Source organism: Podarcis gaigeae (assembly GCF_964106915.1).
Source record: "Podarcis gaigeae genome assembly, chromosome: 6".
Lineage (NCBI taxonomy): Eukaryota > Metazoa > Chordata > Lepidosauria > Squamata > Lacertidae > Podarcis > Podarcis gaigeae.
In genome coordinates, this window is record NC_139682.1 from 42289436 (window position 1) to 42310388 (window position 20953).

At 44.4% G+C, this 20953-nt stretch overlaps 1 protein-coding gene across 40 annotated transcripts in view; it reads left to right on the plus strand.

Moving 5' to 3' along the window:
• PLEKHA6 (pleckstrin homology domain containing A6) overlaps positions 1 to 20953 on the plus strand; it is a 199170-nt gene that overhangs the window by 162079 nt on the left and 16138 nt on the right. For 15 of the 40 annotated variants that reach the window (XM_083745662.1, XM_083745665.1, XM_083745695.1 and 12 more), the window contains 9 exons: positions 4203 to 4271; positions 5056 to 5136; positions 5916 to 6065; positions 7127 to 7222; positions 12079 to 12190; positions 12805 to 12944; positions 15483 to 15632; positions 18250 to 18379; positions 19416 to 19525. In XM_083745662.1, the coding sequence (XP_083601788.1) occupies positions 4203 to 4271; positions 5056 to 5136; positions 5916 to 6065; positions 7127 to 7222; positions 12079 to 12190; positions 12805 to 12944; positions 15483 to 15632; positions 18250 to 18379; positions 19416 to 19525 (1038 nt within the window). The remainder of the gene's footprint in view (positions 1 to 4202; positions 4272 to 5055; positions 5137 to 5915; positions 6066 to 7126; positions 7223 to 12078; positions 12191 to 12804; positions 12945 to 15482; positions 15633 to 18249; positions 18380 to 19415; positions 19526 to 20953) is intronic. The other 25 variants (XM_083745674.1, XM_083745667.1, XM_083745677.1 and 22 more) reach the window with 6 other exon arrangements.

Sequence of the window (20953 nt, forward strand, 5' to 3'; positions counted from 1 at the left end):
TAATATCAGCTGCATCAACAGCTCTGTGCCACCTTATGCCAACCTTTCTCTCTCTCTGTTCTCTGTAGATAAGATAATAAATGCATATATGGCTTAGGTTAAAACCTAAAACTTTCAGTTATGAACTGCTTGCCATGGCTTTTGGGGCTGGAGAAAAAAGGCTATCAATGGTTTATAGGGGTGGGGGAAGACAAATTTTCCTCTTTCCTTTCTGGTATTGCTTTTGCAAAATGTAGTGCACCGCTGGAAAATGGTTAGGTATTAACATTAGCATATGTGAGCCAAGACGCTGAAGCAAACCCTGTTTTTAGTGCATTGGAATTTGTGAAGTGGGACACTTAAGTTTGCATTGGTATCTCTTGCTAAGGGTAGAGAGTCCTCTACCTTTTGCCCACACCCTTGCCCCAAAATAGTTTACTATAAAAATCTATGTGGATATGCTAGGATATAGAATAGGATCTATCTAGGCTGCTACCCAAGGAACATATCCGTGCATCAGATCTAGGGGGATGCTCCCTCCACAGTGGGAACGTCCACTGGGAAGCAGAATGATCAGCTTCTGTGCTTAATTTTATTGAAGGGTCATGAGTACCAAGCCCTGGAATTTAATTCAGAAATCAATGTTGAGCTTCAGAACCCACTTGTTGTAATCATTTGTCTGTTTTAAACAGAGTTTATATATGTATATAGTTTTAATTCTATTAATTATCTATTTTTTTTTAATGATTGTCCCCCCCCCCCTCTAACTTTTAGCAATTCTTGTTTTTATCTGTAAGCCACCTTGAGTCCTGTCAGGGATAAAGATAATGATAATAATAACAGTCAAAGCCCTCTATATCAAGTGCTAGGTGTGTCTATTTTTGTAGGATCTCCATGTTGGCAAGAGAAGATAATGTCTCTGAGCCATGCGGTGAGCGCCACTGGGACCAGTTCAATTGCATGTAGTCAGGATTATCAGTGTTCAGAAACTTCGTCTTCCTGGCAGGATTGGGATTCTTCATTTGGCCCATTAAGCAATACAGTCGGTGATATCATCATAAAAGCTGCATCTCATTGCCGTTGCAACCATCCATTTATATCTCTAAAGCTTCAGTCATCATTTGGTCACCTTTATCACCAAAATGTACTTTCTGATGCATTTGCTACTCTTTATATTGTCCAGGCAGACTGTAGCAGAACAGGCTAATAATCACTGGTTAGATGAGATCCTTGACTAAGTTTGGGGATGGGTTCAGCACTGCATTACCTGAATCTGAAAACAGAATGACATGTTTGATGAGACATTGTACCTCCTATCTCCTGTTTTTTTCACAGCACTGTGCCAAATTGCCCCAGAGAGTAAGGATATTCTTTTCAGAAAAGTGCCACATAGCTAGAATTTGTCTAACTCCAGCTCCACCTGGGGGTGGTTTTCACCCTCTGAGAGAACGTTTTAACACAGTTTCACATTGGTGCCTTGTGAAGAGTAGTGACCTGCTTCTTACACATAGGAGCCAGTCTTGGCTTCTTACACATAGGAGCCAGTCCCTTCGGCCCCTCACCCAAGAATTTATTTTTTTTACCCAATAAAATATTTGAGGGGGTCTGCTCACACCTCAAAGTTGATGGGCATTGCCATTCAAGTGGTGTGTGAGTGGTGATCAATTAAGTATACCCGCCTCTGCTACCAATATTTTATTCAAGTTAGCATTGCTGTCTTTACATATTGATTATCAGGGTACATATAAATATGTGATTAGCACAGGTAAGGGATAGCTGGAACTGACATGAAATCTATGCTTTCCTTTGTTGTTTTATAGGATCTGTTCAGTCTTATCGTTCCTCTCCTCAGGAAAATTGTGTCCCTACAGCATTGTGCCAAGTAATATAAAGTGGTCACTTACTGGGCAGAGCTTTAGCACCACCCAGGGCAAAACAGTGATCTTAAAATTATAAAATCAGGCACTGAAGATACTCAGATACAATCACCATTCTACTTTCTTGCAGGCTGTGTAGCCTAGCAAAACCAAGCCCCTCCCTCTCTCACAGGTCTCTCTCTCTCTCTCTCTCTCTCTCTCTCTCTCTCTCTCTCACACACACACACACACACACACACACACACACACACACCATATGGTCACGTGACATCTGGCAAATTAGATTCTGAACAGGCATCTTTCCATTGCTTTTAGCTACACACACAGAAAACAGCAACCACTTCCTACTTTATAGGGGGAAAGGTATAGCTAGTGATTTAATGAACTCAGCAGTTATTGCTCAATTATTACTTTTGAGGAAAACGATGCAATCCAAAACATTGTCCATTACATTTCAAGTAGGGCAGAATTTGAGTCAGCATTTAGATTTGATCCCATCTGGAATCAACAAGATTCAGAAGGGGCCTCAGACAAAGATCTTTCCCGGTCCTTTATGAGATACCACATATGAACCTGGAACCTTCTACAGGCAAAATTTAGAATAATAGAATCACGTGCCTTGCCACTGAGCTACAGCTCTTTTGCCTAACAATGAAGGTGATAACAGTGTTACAGGTGCTACTTAAATGGAGAGTGACATCTGTAGCATGGTACATCATGCTCACGGAAGAGACTTTTCTCATATCACCACTCTCTGTGTTAGAGGAGTTCCTGTTGATCAGGTTCTGCCAACTAGCAGTTAAGAATTTATTTTCTCTTGATGTGTTATTATAACATGGTAGCTTGCTTGATAATAATAATAAAACTTTGGTTCTGATGTGATGCTTTTCTTCTGTGCTGGATTGCATCAATTCTAATCAGTGCCCTCCTGTGATACTCGTACACCCCTTCTGGGTAAGTACTGCTGGATATATCACGGTTCCAGAGGGAAATGATGCAAAGCTGAGTTTTGGTTTTATGAATTCACACCAAAGGCCAATGCTCTAAAACGGCCACCTTTGACCTGGCTTTCTCTCTGCATTAGTTGTCCCGTCTGTAAAATAGTGGTTGCTCATAAGCAGGGGAGCTGGACATTGTGTGAAGAACCTCAAATCACAACACTACATGGCTGCATCTTGTGAAACCTATTACCCTAGGCTTGTACAGCTTTGAAATTCAAAGCAGGAAATAAACTGGGAATAAAACCAGAGGGTGGTGGCATCTGACTATAATTCTGGATCAATGCAAAGTCTCAAGTTGAAAACAATACAGGATCCTTCCGTGCTCTTCTTGAAGTTTCTCTTTAATCCAGCCTCCCACTTATCCTGGCCTCTCTGTTTCCTGAGGACAGGACTCTGGTTACCTGTTCATCAGCCACCCTTTTATAGCAACATCCTAGACATTGGCCCCTGTTTGGCATGTAAAGATCTGCACTGCACATGGATAGCCAACACTGCTTTTAGGCCTATAAACCCCAGCAAAAATTATTTCTAGTCTTCCTTGTGTGCTATATACTAGCTCTGCATATATCTATTAACTAAGTGTGTGTTAGTAGATAGCATGGAGCAGCTAACTTTTGGACCATAGCAATTATCACATTTAGGGGAACTCCCCCATCATCAACCTGAATTCTGTGAGTGCCGGGCAGGCCGGGGAGGGGGGGAGAGGAGAGGGCACATATTTAAATCTATTCACAATTGCAGTTGCTGCAATTGTGAAGGTGAGCTGCTGTTTATGGTATGACTGGCCATGTGTAATTGCTTGGTGATCTGTAACGTAATGGAGGTTGCATGTCTAACATGCATGCATAGTAGAATAGCTGATTTGCTCATAATCTGAGCAACTGCCATTATATATATATTTGTTATAAACCTGACATCTGTGGGGATAGGAGAAAGAGCAATTCTATGCAGTTAGGAAAAGAGCAATTCTCTCACTACATTGTATGCAAGAGCTGCCTCCCTTGATGAGATGAAAGACGGCTGCTTTTGAAAGATAGTGAGGAGTCTGCAGTCTAAGCTGGATAGATCCGTGGGAACTGAGAAGCAGAAACCCCCAGACCACAGTGATGGAAATGCTAGACAGCGTGTGCCTTTCCCTTCGGTTATTCTACCCAGTAAATGTTGCTTAATTAAAAAAGACTTGGTGAAAGAAGGTTGGGGCTTGAGCTGCAGGACCTGAAAACACGGAGGGCTTCCCATCCCTACGCACTAAGCAGAAGCAGCCTTGGATTTCCCCAGGGGCTTGTCATGACATGTCAACTTCAAAGGCGGAGAGAGCAGGAATGATTTGTTCCTGTTTTTGCAGGTGTCTCATTTCCCTGAAGCCTATAGAGAGTCGCTGCACACCTACAAGATAAGCGAGCAAGATACAGATGTAAGAGCACCTCCTCCCTCCCTCCCTCCCTCTTGCCTGTCTGCCTCTTCCATCCCCTCTTCCGCTGCCACCTCTCCATCCTCCACCCCTTGCAGGCTGTGCCTTCCCTCTCCATTTCTCTTGACATCATTAAACAGGCATCTATTCTGCTAGTGGAGCTGCAAGGTCCCAAGCACTTGTGGTCGCCGTCGTTCACCAACCCCGGGCTGTCGCTTTTCCTGCCCCATCCTCACCCATTGTACTCTGGGTTTGTGTTTTCATGCTGGCATCATTGTTTGTGAGTCTGCCCTGCTCAGATTGTGCAGCCCCAGCAACCGAGGCTCTAATACCCGGAGGCCAGGTTGAGATCTGTTCAAAGCAGATGAATGCCTTCTACTATGTGAACCAGGGTGGAGGACCTTTATCCAGCTCAAGGGCCACTTTTGCTCCTGAGCAACCTTCTGGAGGCCACATGCCAGTGCTGGGTTGAGAACAAAGGGAATGGGTGGGTGGAGCAATGAATGCACATCTTTGGACAGCAGGCTAGTTCCTACACACTTGCACCTTTCTCTCTTTTCCATTCACACTTGCAAGAATCTTTATCAGAGCGCAATGACACATTCTAGTGGGATGTGTGGACACCCAAGAAGAGTGCAAGGCAGGGCCAGAAGGGATGTGGCTAAGGAGGGGGTGTAGCCTGGGAAGAGGCCAAGAGAGACTTAGAGGGCTACATTCACTTCCCCACCCCAGACTCTGCTATGAATCTTATATTTCGCCTTTCTTTTCTCGCCTTCCTCCATGAAAGAAGCTCCTGGGAAAGCTCTGTGAGCAAAACAAGGTGATGAGGGAACAGGAGAGGCTGGTGCAGCAACTTCGTGCAGAGAAGGTAAGGGGCATGTATCATAGCATACTTAATGCCATAGGCAAGTTGCTTTCTGATTTTTGGCCAACTTTCCAGAGGCTTTTTGAGGCTGGAACCTTATTGCATTTGCTAGGCTGTGGGCATCATCAAGAGGTTGTTATTTTTGTGGCAAATGTTTCCAGTTTCCCCAAAATAGGAGGCAGAGATGCTAAAAGTGGCCTTTGTAGCTTGTAGCAGGAGTATTGCTCATAGAGGGCTGTATCCAACAAAGTCATCCCATTGGTGCAAGGACTTCTGCTGGACCTCTCTTCTCCCTGTGTGCCTCCCCAAATCTGCTTTTCCCCCAACCCTGCAGAGCAGGTCTGGGGCCAGGCACATGAGGAGATAAGTGGGAGAGGAAGTCCTATGGCACAAGCAGAAAGAAATTTCAGGAAAATGTCTTCATGCAACACCAGGTTCCTTCTTTCCAAGACTGTATGTGTGGTGGAGGTTATGGGGGGGGGGGGGGTGACCGTGTGACCTACATCTCTGAATGCTGTGGAAGAAGGCATGTCTAGATATTCAGGCAGATGAGCAAGTCCAACTCAGCCTACACCTGAACTTTATAGCCTTCAACCCAGTTCAGTTGCAATAATGCTTTGTCCTACAGAACAAATGATGGTTTTAGAAATAAGACCCAGAAAGGCTGAATGCTTGAGGCCAGAAAAAGAATTTTAACTATCCCCTAGTCTGCTGAGTTCCAGATTGTTGCCTAACCATCAGCTTAATAAATAAATAAATTCCTTACTCTTCTCTTCACTTAGGAAAGTCTGGAGAGTGCATTGATGGGGACACACCAGGAGCTAGAGATGTTTGGGAGCCAACCAGCCTACCCCGAAAAACTGCTGCACAAGAAGGAATCCCTCCAGAACCAGTTGATCAATATTCGGGTGGAGCTGTCCCAAGCCAGCACGGTAATAAAGAAAATGCCCTGTTTATTCTTGCAGAAATCCCAGACACTCAGGAGCCTTCAGGAATCAAGAACAATGGTGGTGGAGGTGGTGGAGGGAAAATACATACTTGGTCCCTGTTGATCAAGTATATTTGACCCATCCAAACATGCACTGCCACTACCATGCTCAGCTGTGCCCAATAAGCTTGCTGTTAAATGGAGCAGAGAGCACAGCCCAGCCTATGGTTTGTGTGCAGCCTGCATGGCAGAATAGTGCAAAGATGGCCCTCTCTTCTGGCTCTACACGGGCTTTGCCCTACAGTATTTGATGCTTCTGCAGCAGCACGAGCTGCATCAGTGGAGCCTGTGTCTCCAGCTGAGCTGAGCCTGCATGGGCTGCCTGCTCTTGTTGCATTGCCAACGCTGGTGCTGCATGTGTCAGGGGAAACCTGGGGATGAAGAGAGGAATGCTTTGTGGGCTTGACATTGCACAATAAATCTTTCTTTTGTCTCTCTGTTTCATTTCCTTTTTCTCTCATTTAAAAAAAAAAAGGAAGAGAGAGTGAGAGAGAAGAAAGCTTCTTTCAGCCCAATGAGAAGGTGCAATAGCACCCAAATTGAACCCCTCTGGTTCATGAGTGCATGCTGTGAGTTTGCTCTGTTCAAAACACATGGAGAGAACTGGGGAAAACCTCCTCTTCATTTCACTTTGAGTGAAGCCCTCTTTTCTGTTCTTATTGTATGCCCATTAGCTTCCCCCAGCGCACAAATATCATGCCAGTTTGTGTCTTCCAGAATGCAGCAATTAAATGCTAGCATGGGAAGCATACAAAGGTGATCTTTGTCCTCCAAAGAAGCTATTTGGAAGACAACAGTTTCTACCAATGCAGCTATCACCTCCTAGGTGAAGATTTACTCTGTACTGTGGTGCACAGCCAGGCTGGGCTGGCATCCAAATGAATGGCTCGGTAGTTAGTTAGCGTTTTTAATATTAGTTAGTTCCTCTGCACTCCAGGGACACGGAGAGGAGATTGCAAGTGAGTGTGTTGGTATCTTGATGGGACTGTTTGCAAATCCCCACAGGCTTTGGCCAACAGCACCATAGAATATGAGAACCTGGAGGGTGAGGTGTCAGCCTTGCATGATGACCTGTGGGAACAACTGAACTTGGACATCCAGGTGAGAGAACGAAACCTCCAGACCACCTGCGTTTAAGGAAAATGCTAGGGAATCCAGAGCAAAACTGGGCACAGACCTGTGGGGATGTCTGAGCATTTGTTGATAGACAGATTTGATCCTGGTTCTCTTCTTATAAAGTTGTAAACAAAAGAATAAAACCACCTGTATTCAGTTCAGTGGTACCTCGGTTTAAGAACAGTCCTGTTTAAGAACGATTTGATTTACGAACTCCGCAACACTGGAAGTAATGTCCCAGTTTGCGAAGTTTACTTTGGTCTAAGAATGGAATCCAAACGGTGGCAGGGAACCGGCGGCGGGAGGCCTCATTAGGGAAAGAACACCTCGGTTTAAGAACGGTTTCGGTTTAAGAACGGACTTCCGGAATGGATTAAGTTCGTAAACCGAGGTACCACGGTACAGTTATCATTTCACATAATTAAGCCATCATTCTCACACATCCATCCTTAAGGAATTCTGACTATTGGACTGGGCTGCTTTTCCTAGATGCAAGTAAAAACATCAGAGCCAGATTTTAAGCGTTATGCATGCATGTGCACCTAAAATACTGTGCACTACTACCATGACCAGTCACACCTATTGTGCATGCACAAAACAATTATGTGAAGAGCTGGCATGTGATATTTAATGGACCCATGTGCAAACTTTCATATAACTACTGGTGTGCTAATCCTATGTGGAAATATGTTCAGAGAGACTCTAGTGCAGACAATTTTGATCTCTCCTACAGTAGTTGTTAATACAGAAGCCCCACATTTGCATTTAGTTGTCATTGCTCCCAGTGTATGCTTTGGTAAATTTTTGATTGGGTTTTCCTAATGTAGAGCCTTATATTTTCCCAAACTAGGGTCCATCTTCTTAACTATACCCTACCAACCCTGGATTTATGCAACTTCTGCTAGGCATCTCTGACCCTTTCTTCTGTAATTCCACATTTTAAAGCAGCCAAGAAATTATGTAGACATATGATGGGGTTGTAGTCTGTTTTTCAGTTCCAGTATGGGCTTCATTACCTCTTTGTTTGGAATTAGCTGGAAAGAAAATTGCTGGTGCTGGGATGCATCTCACTGATGACCTGCCAGAAGCAGCGTCACAGTAGTGCTTAATTATCCTTAGAAGCCTTGTAAACAGGGGGCCAATGTTGCCCAATCCAGCTTCCCACCCCTCTTGCTATGCAAGTCCCTCTGCTGTCATTCTGAAAAGGCAGATGGTGAGATATGGGAGACGCTGAAGCAGAAAGCAGGCACAGAGGTTGGCTTGCTGATGTTGTCCGTGTCATTGACACCAGATAGAGTAATGATGTCTAATCCTTGCTTCCCTTCCGATGTAAACGACACTTGACCTTCTCGCTGCCACACTGAATGAAGGCATTGTTTTCCTTCCTTGCTCTGAGATCCGCTTAGTCTCCAGACTCCACACATTTAAGCACCTACCAGATTTCTGTGAAACTCTGTCTCTGTGTGTGCGCACGTTCAGTGCAAATAGAAAACCTTCTGTTCTTAGTATTTATTTGCAAAGGTGGGGAAGTGGAAACAAACAGCTTTTAACCCCCTGTTGTCATCCCCCAGCACACACTCAAATGCTGTGAGGAATATGGGAGTTGAGTCAACAAGCCTTCTTTTGGTCCTTGTCTAAAAAGCAAAGGGTTCAGTGTTCCTGCTCTGGCAGATGTGGCCAGAGTTTACTTAATTGCAGGAGTGCTTTGGGGAAGAGGATGCTTTCCTTGATCCTAGGAAGCATCACCACAGAATCATGTGTGGAAGATGCCACCATCAGGGTGAATTCAAACACTGAGTTGAGCATGTGGTACAGGCTGCACACAGGTATGCACAGAGGAAATGGCTTGTTTTAAACTTATGCATGCATCAAAATTTCCTTCCACATGCAAAATTAGTAATTCCACTAGAGCAGACAGCTAGCCTAGAAGTCTTCTCCCTGATCTGCAGCTAGCCACATGCATATCTGAAGTACAACAGGCAGGTAAAGACTGCTCACCATTTCCTTTGGCGAATGACCCACTTTTAAGGATCCCATATACTCTGAAGTAAGTCCCATTTAGTTTAGTGAGACTTCTAAAAAATGCTTGCGATTGCAAGCTTAAGGGCAAACTAGAGAAGATGGTGGAGGAATCCATTTCCGGATCGCCTGTGACTGTTCCCCCACCCACCCACACTCCTTACATCCTCCCCTAAATTATATCCTGCATCCTTCCCCCCACCCCACGAAAAAAGAACTCAAAGCAGGTTTGAACAAATAAGTTACAACTAACCATATTATAACACTAAAACGTCATCATAGCATGAAATCACATCTGTTCTCCACTATGTAACAACCTGGTTGGTTGCGGAACTTCTTTCACTTCATTTATTCCAGAAGTTTGCATCCCAGAGTGTTATAAAACAGATCACTCTTCATTGAAGAGGGTCTGTTGTGTGCCTAGCAATTTATTGCTGTTTGTGTCCTGCCTGAGAGTAATTAATTCTGGAACAGCTCCAGAGGGAGGGAGAGATGTTGTGATAGAGCAGGGGGTGGCTCTCGCAGTATGCCCTGCTTACAGTCCTGGAGTCTGCAGCCCTCCACAGCTGGAGAACATCCAGCATCTGTTCCAAAGTGGCATAAATATCCAGGCCAGGATGTTTGTGAGTGGCTCTTTCAAAGGGAAAGGAAGAGCTCTGCTAGCTCCTGATGGAACTAATTGATTGTAATGGTAGAAAGAGCAGGCGATGTCTGTGCTTTAGCTGGAAGGATGATGTGCTCGGCCTGTTCTCATGTTTTAAGTGATAAGCCTGTGCTTGTATGCAGCCTTGTTCACTGAGTAATTACAATGGGTTTTAAACGCCTGCAGTAACCATTTCGTTTCTGGTTTGTCCACGCACACATTTCCATTCTGATCTGATTCATTATCCTGATTTGAACTGTAATCTCTGTGTTTCAATGGAATAATAAGATCAAGAATATTTGTGGTTGAGAGTTGGGTGAGCAGGACATCTCCCAGGTGTGTGCAAAAGCTACATCTGCACAGATTCTCATGAAAAGTGGAGCAGGAAAGCAAAAATGCCTGTGTGTATCCTCTGTGTTATGGATTGTGCTGTGCTAAAAGGGGGAAGGACAGTAAACACTGTTTTTAAAACTACTTGCACACTCGTAGCAATTTAGCATAGTTTGCTCAAACTTTACTACTTGAGTCTGTGAGTTTATGGGAAATTTGTCGTGCTGGGGCAGAAATTGCGATGTGGCAGGAAAACGGATATAGGCAGGTGAATATATGAGACTAGAAACGCATGGTGGAGTGGCAAGGTATTCTTGCGAGACATGCACTCTCAGCACTGATGCTGGTTGTACATGCAAATGCATAGGTCTGAGCCATTTCCACATCCTGAGCTTGAAACTTGTTTGCTTTAAGAAGGAAAAAAGAAAGCAGCAATTTCCAACAATCAACATTTTGAACTGGTTTTTGCACTCACAGAATCACTAACAGTCTTCAGTATGTAACTTCTGTCCCTGGGATGCTAAGCAATATCCCATTTTTTTTTTAAAGGGTGGGAAATAGGGATTCTGGGCCAGTTGCATTGTTTTCATAAACCTCACAACTGATTTCTAAAGCACTCTGGGCTGATCCTTGCATGCCAGCTGGCTGCTTTCTTTTTCTGCATCTCAATTGTCCCTGGGCCTGGGGAAGTGTAATGTGTGAGGAGGCAGTGAACTGGAGCTACATGGATACACTCTGCTGTGATTGCAGCTGTTCCAAAAAGTGTTGCTTCACTTGTAGCAACCAGAGCAGAATATATGTAATGCATTATTGCTGCTTCACATGTTATAGTTCTCTTTGCAGTTCCGCAATCAGGGACAATTAGGGGGCCAGGTCTTGGAGCACTTCTCAAACTCAGATATAAACATTCACAACTGCCTGGATGTTTATATCAGTGTTCTGATAGCTTGTTTCTTCACAGTGATTTTTCAATTTGCACTCTTGTTTGAAACTGTACAAACTTCTGATTATAGGCAGCTCATTGGCTTCCTTGATAAGAGGAGCAGTTGCCCAGGGTTGCCATAGCAAAGTGTGCCTTTTGCAGAACCTAGGCTAAGCTTGAAGAAAAAGATCTCTCTGGGATTACGGAAGCTTGTAAAAGTGGCAATTTTTGCCAAGAGAAATTGAGTGGGTGCTTAAATCCCTCTTCCTCCAGCTGCTTTTCCCATTGCAGAGTTCTAGGTGTATACATAGAAGTGTCAAGCGGGGATAGCTAATCTGTGGCCCTCCTCCTGTCGTTGGCAGTGGCGGACCTAAATCTGGGGGGAAATATATACAACAAAAAAGTAATCAATTTGACTCAGATCAACGTGGCTCACAAATTTTAAGCAATGTGGACTAAATTGCTTCTGGGATTAGGAGCCCTGGAGCCTAAGTTTCATTCGTTTAATAGTAGATTTGCCCCTGATTGCTGGACTCCAGCACTCATCAGCCCCAGACAGCATAGCCAGTGGTTAGGGATGATGGGAGTTCTAGTCCAACAACATAAGGTTAGCTACCTCTTATATAAAGGGGAACATACAGTTTTTACCTAAAAGAAATAGAAGCATAGGAAACTGCCTTGTACCAAGACAGATCATGGCTCCAGCTACCTTGGAGTTGCTTGCAGTGACTGGAAGCCACAATCCAGGTTTTCAGACGGGTAGTCCCCAGCCCAACCTGAAGACTGCAAGGATTGAATTTGGGACCTTCTTGCATGCAAAGCAGATGTTCTATCGATAAGCTACGGCCTCCCCCCTACCCCAAGGATCGAGTTCAGGAAGCAGTGCTAGTTTACTTACTATTATTTTGGGTGCTTTGGCCCTTTCAGAATGAAATGCTCAACCGGCAAATCCAGAAGGAGATCTGGCGGATCCAGGATGTGATGGAGGGGCTGAGGAAGAACAACCCATCTCGGGGCACAGACACAGCAAAGCATAGGGGTAAGTGCAATGCCTTTTATTTGCAGGCTCTTTGGAGTCGCAGGCAGAAGTATTGGCTTGTTATCTCAATATCTGCCACTCCTTCCACAATGTGTACACCCAAAATTTGCTATCTGCCACCTGGAAATGTTTTGCAACCAGGATAGGAGTGTCATTTATCTCAATCTATTTGAAGAGTGGCACTGTCATTTAGACCAGGGGTAAGCAGAAGAAAGATCAGGAACTAATGGTAGATTGCTGTGTAATTGGCTGTGCACCAGCAAGAGTTTCGTAGAATCATAGAGTTGGAAGGGATCCTACAGCTCCCTGTGCCATAAACCACATCAGTCCATTTGCCAGCAGCATGACAACCAGGACATAGGTGCAGGAGGGCAGGACAGTCTCTGCATCAGTCTGGAGTTGGCACAAGTAGAGGACCTATATCAGGGCCAATACCATCATAACTTTTTAAAGGGTACTTTCCTTTATTTACAGATCTGTCAAGGAAGGTTCAGTTCCTCCCTCCACCACACACACACTTTCCATTGGCCTCTCTAGGTGGTCCCTTTCCTGCTGATCCATCCATCAGTTGGTTTGCACGAATGGCTTACCGTTTCCGTGTTATTTTTCTGCAGTATCCCTTGGCCCATCTGGAACCTACAGCTCCAACAGTCCAGCCAGCCCTTTGAGCTCAGCCAGCCTCACCAGTCCCCTGAGCCCTTTCTCTCTTGTGTCGGGATCCCAGAGCTCCCCTACTAAGCAAGGCAGCAATGAGGTGAGCAAATTTATCATTGCCCAGGGCAGCCTGAATGAAGATGCAGCAAAATGGGATAGGGGGAAGTGTTCCCAGTCGTGGCCAAGATGCTGTCGTAACACTTCTGTTTCCAGGATTATCGTTCCACCAGTAGGTGGCAACCCAGGCCTTTCTCTGGCATGGGTGATGGAGGCTGCAATACATTTTTTTCAGAGGAAAGTCTAAGTGGCCCTGGCAATAGACCCGACCATTTAAAGATCGAAAGATTGGCTTAAACACCTTGAAACTGGGTGCTTCCAGACTTCCAGTCCCCCTGCTCCCACTTGGAATAGTAGTTCTAAACCAAGATATGCAATAGGAGGGGAGATAAAGAAAAGGTTGGTAGAGCAGGGTAGCGCTAACCTTCCTCATTTGATATTCCTGTAGCTGTGTTGATCCTTCTAGTTTCAAGACTATAAGTATTCTGCAAAGGGATTGACAACTTGAAGTATAGATTCCAGGTAACTGGCACTCTGATACAGCAGGCCAATCAACTGCAGCACCCATTAAAATTTAACACAATTTGTGCTTGTGCTCACCTTTAAAAAAAAAACAAAAACGGTACTTTAGAATCAAAAGACCCAAAGCTTATCACTATACTTATTTATTTAGCAGGATTTGTATACTGTTTAATCAACAAAAATCTCTAAGCGGTTTACATAACACAATTTAAAATATACATAAGAAAATACTACTAAAACCAAACTATAAAACTAATTGACGTAAAATAGATCAAAATATAGATAAAATCAGTAGTGTTGAAACAAATGTGCACAATGCAGTGTGCGCACATCGAGGCAGACTTGCCTAAACAAAAAAAAAGGTTTAAGCTGGTGCTGAATACAGTACCACAGGCGTTCTTGCCCACTGCAGAGAGTAGGCACTGCCACTCTAAAGGACCAGTTCTTTTGCAAGAGCAAAATACCTGTTATGTGACACTTATAAAAGTGGCCTTTATGCAGATCAAAGCATTCAGGTGGACACATAGGGGTAAGACAACCCCTCAAGTAGACTGAATTATGTGATAGATGATATAGCCACTTTCACTGCTCTGCTGGCTTTTATTTGGGAAACTGTGGCAATGAGCAATTAGGATAATTATTTGAAGGCTTTTTACTCTGCAACAAGACTCCCTCCCTTCTTCCATTATGTCTGCTCACTTATCGAGTTACTAATCCTGAATCATTGCTGGTATCATTGCAGAGCATTAGGCAAGGGCCATAGCTCATTGATAGAGAATCTGCTTGGCATTCACAAAGTTCCAGGTTCAACCCAGGCATCACCAGGAAGGGCTGGCAAGAACTCCTGTCTGAAACCCTCGAAAGCTGCTACCAATATTGAGCTAGAATGACCAGCGGTATGATTCCGTATAGAGCAGCGCTATATTTTCCTGGTGAAATTGCTCCTATTGTGTGTGTTTTTCGGGTGGGGGAAAATAATGCGGGCACAGCCTTTGTGGGCCATTCATCTCAATGCCACATCAGCAACTATTTTAAAGAAGATTGATAGCACAGAGAAAAGCTGCTACACAAGCAGCTCTCCATGTAGTGATAGCTGCCTTAGGGTGCAATGTGAATTGGTCTTCATGTGATGCACATAAAAATGGCAAGGTGCTCAGATATGACAGCAGCTGATACGCACCTTAGGCTGGGATACTTCAAGCACCCTAAAACTTTGGAATGATTCAGTTTCAGTAGTTATGAGTTGGTGGGAGATTAGCAACTTCTTTTGCTGCTACAACCTCTGCCCATCCTAAATAGAAGCCTGATCCAATAGATTGGGCCAAAAGGCATTGGACAATTATATATGGTACTTCCTATGTTTCTTCCATGCCTATAAAAGGCATTGCAGATATTGGCATATCGCATTCCAACTTGTACAAATGACCAAATGCAATGAGGAAAATAGCTGATGGATGGGCATCTTTATTTTTTGGTCACTCTGGCTCCATCTGTCATCAAACCTAAATTTCTGCCCCAAATCAACCATCAACCCCAGACCCACTCATGTTCCACCCCCATGCATGTTTTGGGGGGTATCATTTTCTGTGTTCCCGAAACCTTGGGATTTCAGCACGTATGCAATCACCATTGGGTCATTCAAACCTACAGCAGTTGTGTCTATAGATATAAGTTCACATTGTGGGGCAAGCAGCAGACTGCAAGGATTATAAAATATCTGCATTTTGGACAATGTGCCTTGAAAGAGATGCATTCTTATTTTTTGAAATGGCAGATATTTTGGAAGCGGCTGAAAGTCCCCTCGCAGTTTGTGCCTTTGGTCCAGTAACACCAGGCTCATCCCAGGCTTGTGTGGCTTGATGTTGGGTTGCCCAGCATGAAGAGAGAGGCCGGCCATTTGGCGTCGGTGCTTCTGGGTGCTCGGTTGCAGCTGTGCCCTGTCCTGGGTGTAACACCTGTCTCTGTTGGAGTCTTTGTCTCACTAATTCTCTTTTCCTTCCCCTTCTCACAGTTTCTCTGCTCTTACTCCTAACACTTCTCGGCTTCCTCTCCACTTCAGGAGCCCGGTCCACCTCGACCTCCCCTCCCCAAATCATATGTGCCCTTGGAATCTCCTCCGACTGTCCCTCCGCTCCCTACCGAAAGCCGCCTCTGGCCGTATCCTAACTCCCCTTCCTGGCAGCAAAGCAGCGAGGCGAAGAGGGGACAGGTATCAAAATGGAGTTTGAGAGCTGGAGGCATGCTCTATCCTTTGCCACACTCACCTGGAACTCGGGAGGGATGTGGAGCCAGGTGCGGGAGCAGCTTGTGGGGAGGAGCCATGCTGTGTCATTGTTGTGTCCTGCAACAGCGCAGGGCTAGGGTTAGGCAGTGCAGGTGCCCAACCCTTTCACCATCCTGGTACATGGTAATGGGACTGGTGCCCAGAGACCAGGACCACAGCACTACCACCTCTCCCCACCAGCTGCTCCTAGCCGGATGGTTAACCAGCCATCTTTCTCAAGCAACCTATGCTCCCTGAAGTCCATTACATGATATTTTTCCTACGTGTAGATTTTGCCTAGGTATGAAAAATGTCATCTGCCAAACAGCCTTTGGGGCAATTTGCCTTTTTGAGAATGTCAGGAGCTACATCCTCTCAATGGCAGGTTGTGATGTACCCTAATCATGGATGAGAACAGAAGGCAAGAGTGGGACACAGATTTCAAATCAGAGACTTAGGCTGGAGACACACAATATTTTTTCTTTTCTTTTCTTCAGAGAGCTGAAGCCATCTTGAAAGAGAAATTGCTGCTTGGTGTGCTTCCTTAACTGGTGTTTGCTTTTGGTGAAGTGGTTTTGTGGGTTTTTGAAACAACTCAAAAACCTGTGAAACCTTTTTGACCAGTGGCAATAATGAGACAAAAGAACTATTAAATGTACATGCAAAGCAATGCCTTTGTCAGACTCCCTTCATCTCTATATGGCCTATATTTATACTGAATGCCAAGTATCTTGTGGCTTGTGGGCCTCTGTGCCCAGTGGGAAAGTGATATACAAAACACATCAGTCCACAAGAATATCATGAACAATGACACGTTCCTCAGAGAGTAACTCTCTACTTAGTTTGTAAGATAACCTTGGATTAATATCTGCAAAGGTTTCACATCTCCACCAAGCAGAATCTGATCCACATTAAACCCCATGAAGGTAGTGGAAATGTTTTAAAGCTGCTGAGCTGGTTTTTCATCTCCCATGTTGAGAGGGGATATCATGCCATTGGGATCTCATAAGAGCTGATTGGGGGGAAGCAACCATTATAGGTCACTTGCAAAGTAGGTGGGGGAAGAAAACCTCCAAGCCTTGTGCTGCTCTCACTTCAAAGCTGCCATTGCTTTTCCCCAAGTGGAATTTCACAGGTTTTGCACATCCCAAAAGTCAGATAGTGGCAGGCCATATAAAGAATTAAGGAATTAAGATGAGGAATTAAGGTGGTTATTTTATTTTCTAAAAGGTTGGTGCTTTTCCCCCCTCAAACCCAATCATGGTAATAAAACTAACCTCAAAAGTTAAGTTTTAAAACATGCCTTACTGGTGACCATGGATAGAGTTGCCTTTATAGGATTAAGTCATTCCTATGAACTTATCAAGAATTGGATGCTATTGTGATACAAGAGAGAAGTGAGTCAAATGTTCACTCTGGACCAGATTGAAATAGAACCCTCAATCATTTTACTGCCTAGAAGTTCAGCACAAGACACACAGAGACTCATACCTTTTATTCTGGGTGTTTATGTTGTAGCAGAGGCCCACATACAGAGTTCATTATGATGTATATAAAATGCCCAGGCTGACAGAAAGGCTGTTTGGTGCAAGGGACCAATATAATGGTTGCAACTGCTCTGGCTCATTCTGCCATTCCTCGCTGTGGTTTTACTTCTATTGTCCTTTCCCTTCCCTGCATTCATCCCCTGTGATAGTCATCTGTGTTAATAGCAGAGATTGCCCACAGAGATGCTCTTGAGATGAAGCAGAAGGAGAGGGACTTGGGGAGGTTTCGTTGCCAATGTTAAAATGCCCATCTTTCCCAGAGGAAGGGGTGGGGGTGGGGAAACACCTCTTCAAGCTGTTGCATATTTTCTGATCAAGGGGGCAATGATTTTCTAAAGCTCTGTTGCTCTTGTATGGTTTTGAGTCTTCAATTCAGTGGAGTGGTGACGGCAGCTTATGTAATTGGCTTCATTCACCAGTACTTATATCTGAAATGTCTGCATCCTGCTAGCAACAGGAGTAGATGGGATGGAGACAAACCTTGTACCTAAGCTGTTGGTACCATTTCTACTTGGACTGTTGGCTCATACAGGCTTGCCTTTCAATTGAACGAAACAGCAACGACAGTGGAAATCTTATCCACAGATAAGAAAGACTCTGGAAGGCTGGGACTGTGTTAAGCACCACTATTTTGAGATAGAAGCACAAAAAATCCACTGATCTTTGCTCCCAAATTCCTGTGCTTTGGATACAGTGTGCTCTTAACCACCACACCTTTTGGTTCTTCAAATTTGAGTTGAGCATGAATTTGCCCCATTTTCTCCAGCTGATTGGTTCTTGGGGATTGGACACTCCTCAGGGTCATTTTTGGATGATGGGCAGGGGGCAAAGGTGCTTCTTCTGATTACTGCTTCCTTTCACTGTTTCTGTGTGGGCATTTCTGTTCATTTTTGGCATGTGTGTTTGTCTGTGTCTGAAATCCTGTGTAGTTAAGGAAAGTGGCAGCTGTTTGGAGACAGGACCTCTCTTCAGCTTCCCTCGCAGTTCCTCACAGGGAATTGTATTTTCCCCCACAGTCCAAGTCCAGCTTTGAGCAGAACAAGAAGGACCATCACCGGACGTCAGCCTCCACTTCTGCTGTGGAGGCTGGTCTCTTGCAGACAAGGCAAGACCCGGATGCTGATAAGCAAGTTGCTCTCAACAAAGGTACTGGTAAACAATGTGCATCTTAGGAGGGGATCTGATTTGGCTTACTGTTTAGGACTCCCCCAGACAACCTGTCTATTGTGTAGTCCTCCTGACTTGCAGATAGATTGTATGGATAGATCTGCTCCATATTGTTGCCCTTATGGCCTGCTTGTGGACTTCCTTGTGGGCATCTGGTTGTCAATTGTAGGAAGCAGTTGTGGGTGGACTTTTGGTCTGATCCAGCAAGACTCCTCTTATGTTTTTATTGGGACTCAAGGAGGAAGTATATTCAAAGAATAAAGCCTCCATTTCCATTATGGTCCATTAAGATGGGCTTAGGAATGATGGCAATTTAGTGTTAATAGGTGCAAAAGCAGCTTCACTACAACAGTACATTTCTAGTGCAGTGCAGGCTGCTGTTGAAATCTGGAAGGACACAGATGTCTGGTCAACACCACTAGCACTCTTCTGCTCTTTCTCATGGAGATGACCAGATGCAGTGTGGGACAAGGCTCCTGCATCTTTGGTTGTTTGGAAGAAGGAATTTTGACAGGTGCAGCTTGGCTCACCCCGCTGGTCCTATGATATGACAAGCTGCACCTGTCCAAACTTCCACATATACAAAACTATTAAAGATGTAATGGGCCTATGAGCTTGCTTGATCTCTAGATACAAGTCTCTTACACTTCTGTTTAATTTCAATATAACTAGTTGTCGTGTAGTATGATATTACAGTGTTCTGATATAAACAGACTTGTGTGTAGCTGTATGCAACTGAAAAATGTGGCATACAAACTACTTAGAAGCAGCATTTTCAGTGAAAGTTGTGGTTGTCAAATCCTGCTATTCCAGCCACTTGGTATCTGAAAATAATGTAGGTTTTTAAATCTTTGGATGGGCATGGGAAGCCATCTCTCCTTGCAATCAAAGGGCCATGGTGTCCCAAATAAAGAAAACATGGTTATGTCTGTCCGTACCTATTGCCATTGCCGGAAACTTGACTTTTTGCTTCTTGCTGATGAAACACCTTTCCCTCTCCTCTGCATTTTCCCAGTTGGCATTGTTCCCCCAAGAACCAAATCACCCATGGATGACGACACCATCCCCATGTCAGGTGTGGTGCGGAGGGGTGCCAGCAACTTAGCCAATGGGCTGAATGCCCGGGTAAGATCAAATTCTGTCGTCTTTTCCTAATTATAATTACCATCAGAGGGATTGAGGCGATACAGAGAGGGTTATGCAGCTTGCTAAGATGGGAAAGGAGCAGGAGGGTGGGAGGGGAATTTAAGAAGATCTCATGTTATAGTCTCCTTCCTTTTTTGTTTTGTTTTACTAGTTAGAACACCTTGGGGCTGCTTCGAAGGGGCATGGCAATTTTTAGAGAGGGTGTTTAGCCTTTCTCGCCACACACCTTTTTCTTGATGTAAATCTCGAACACTCACGCACGCATAGACACACCCTGGGGGAAGAGACACGTACTAGACAAGTCCTGGTGCTGTTCCTGTTAGTAGCTGGAGAGGAGATCCTAATCACAGCTCTTTCACCTCTGCTCATGTTTTGGAAAAGTTGCAAAAGTTTGGGAATGGCAGCAAAAAGCTCATAAAAAGATTGGTATTATCTATTCACTTGTGAATCGCCTTCCACATATATGTCCCAAGACAATTTACTGACATATCCTTAAAAGCAGCTAGAATAATTTTAAAAAGCAGCACAAGAACAACCAAGTATATGTTTTTTTTAAAACCCACACAAAATGGACCCCAGAGGCTGGAAAAGATCTTCCTGCCCCACCTCTGCACTATGAGCAAAGCTCTAAAGGTAAGCTAGATGTCATTGTGTCCGTTCCTCTGTATGATCACACAGGTCTTCTGATTGTGAGGAGGAGACTTTGCAAGCACAGCTGGCGTCTACCTCAGAAGCTTGCCTAATGCAAGGAGGGCAGGAGCAGAGCCAGAGCCAGTGGGCATGCGGCATTGGGCACTGAGCCCACAAAGCAAACCGCCCCTCCTCTGCATAGATAGCAAGAGAACTTTAATATTCAGAGGGGAGTAATACCAGTCAAGGATATACAGTGGAACCTTGGTTATTGAACGTAATCACTTACGGAAGACTGTTAGACTTCCAAAACATTCGACAACTGAGGCACAATTGCTGGTTGGCAAAATCCCTTGAAAAAATGGAGAAACATGCCTCAGAAGCCATTCGACTTCTGAGGCATGTTTGAAAACGGAAGCATTCGCTTCCAGGTTGTTGGCATTTGAAAGCTGAAACGTTTGACTTCTGAAGCGTTTGACAATCAAAGTTCTACTGTATTGCTTTTTGAGCATTGAAAGGAGTTTGTATACACAATTCCTACCATCTTTACGACAGCCCTATGAGGTAGGTCAGTGTTGCTATGATCCCCCTTATTGCAAATAAGGGCTAGAGGGCAGAGAGAATATGGCTTACTTAGAGCTAAGTCAATTGATGGTGTTATATACTGAAGTTCTCACCCTGGGCCAGCAGGGGGATACTGTAGATAGTTATGCAAATGAAGGATTGAAAGTGATGTTCAGTGATTGGATAGTTTGTATGCAAATGAAGGATCGAAAG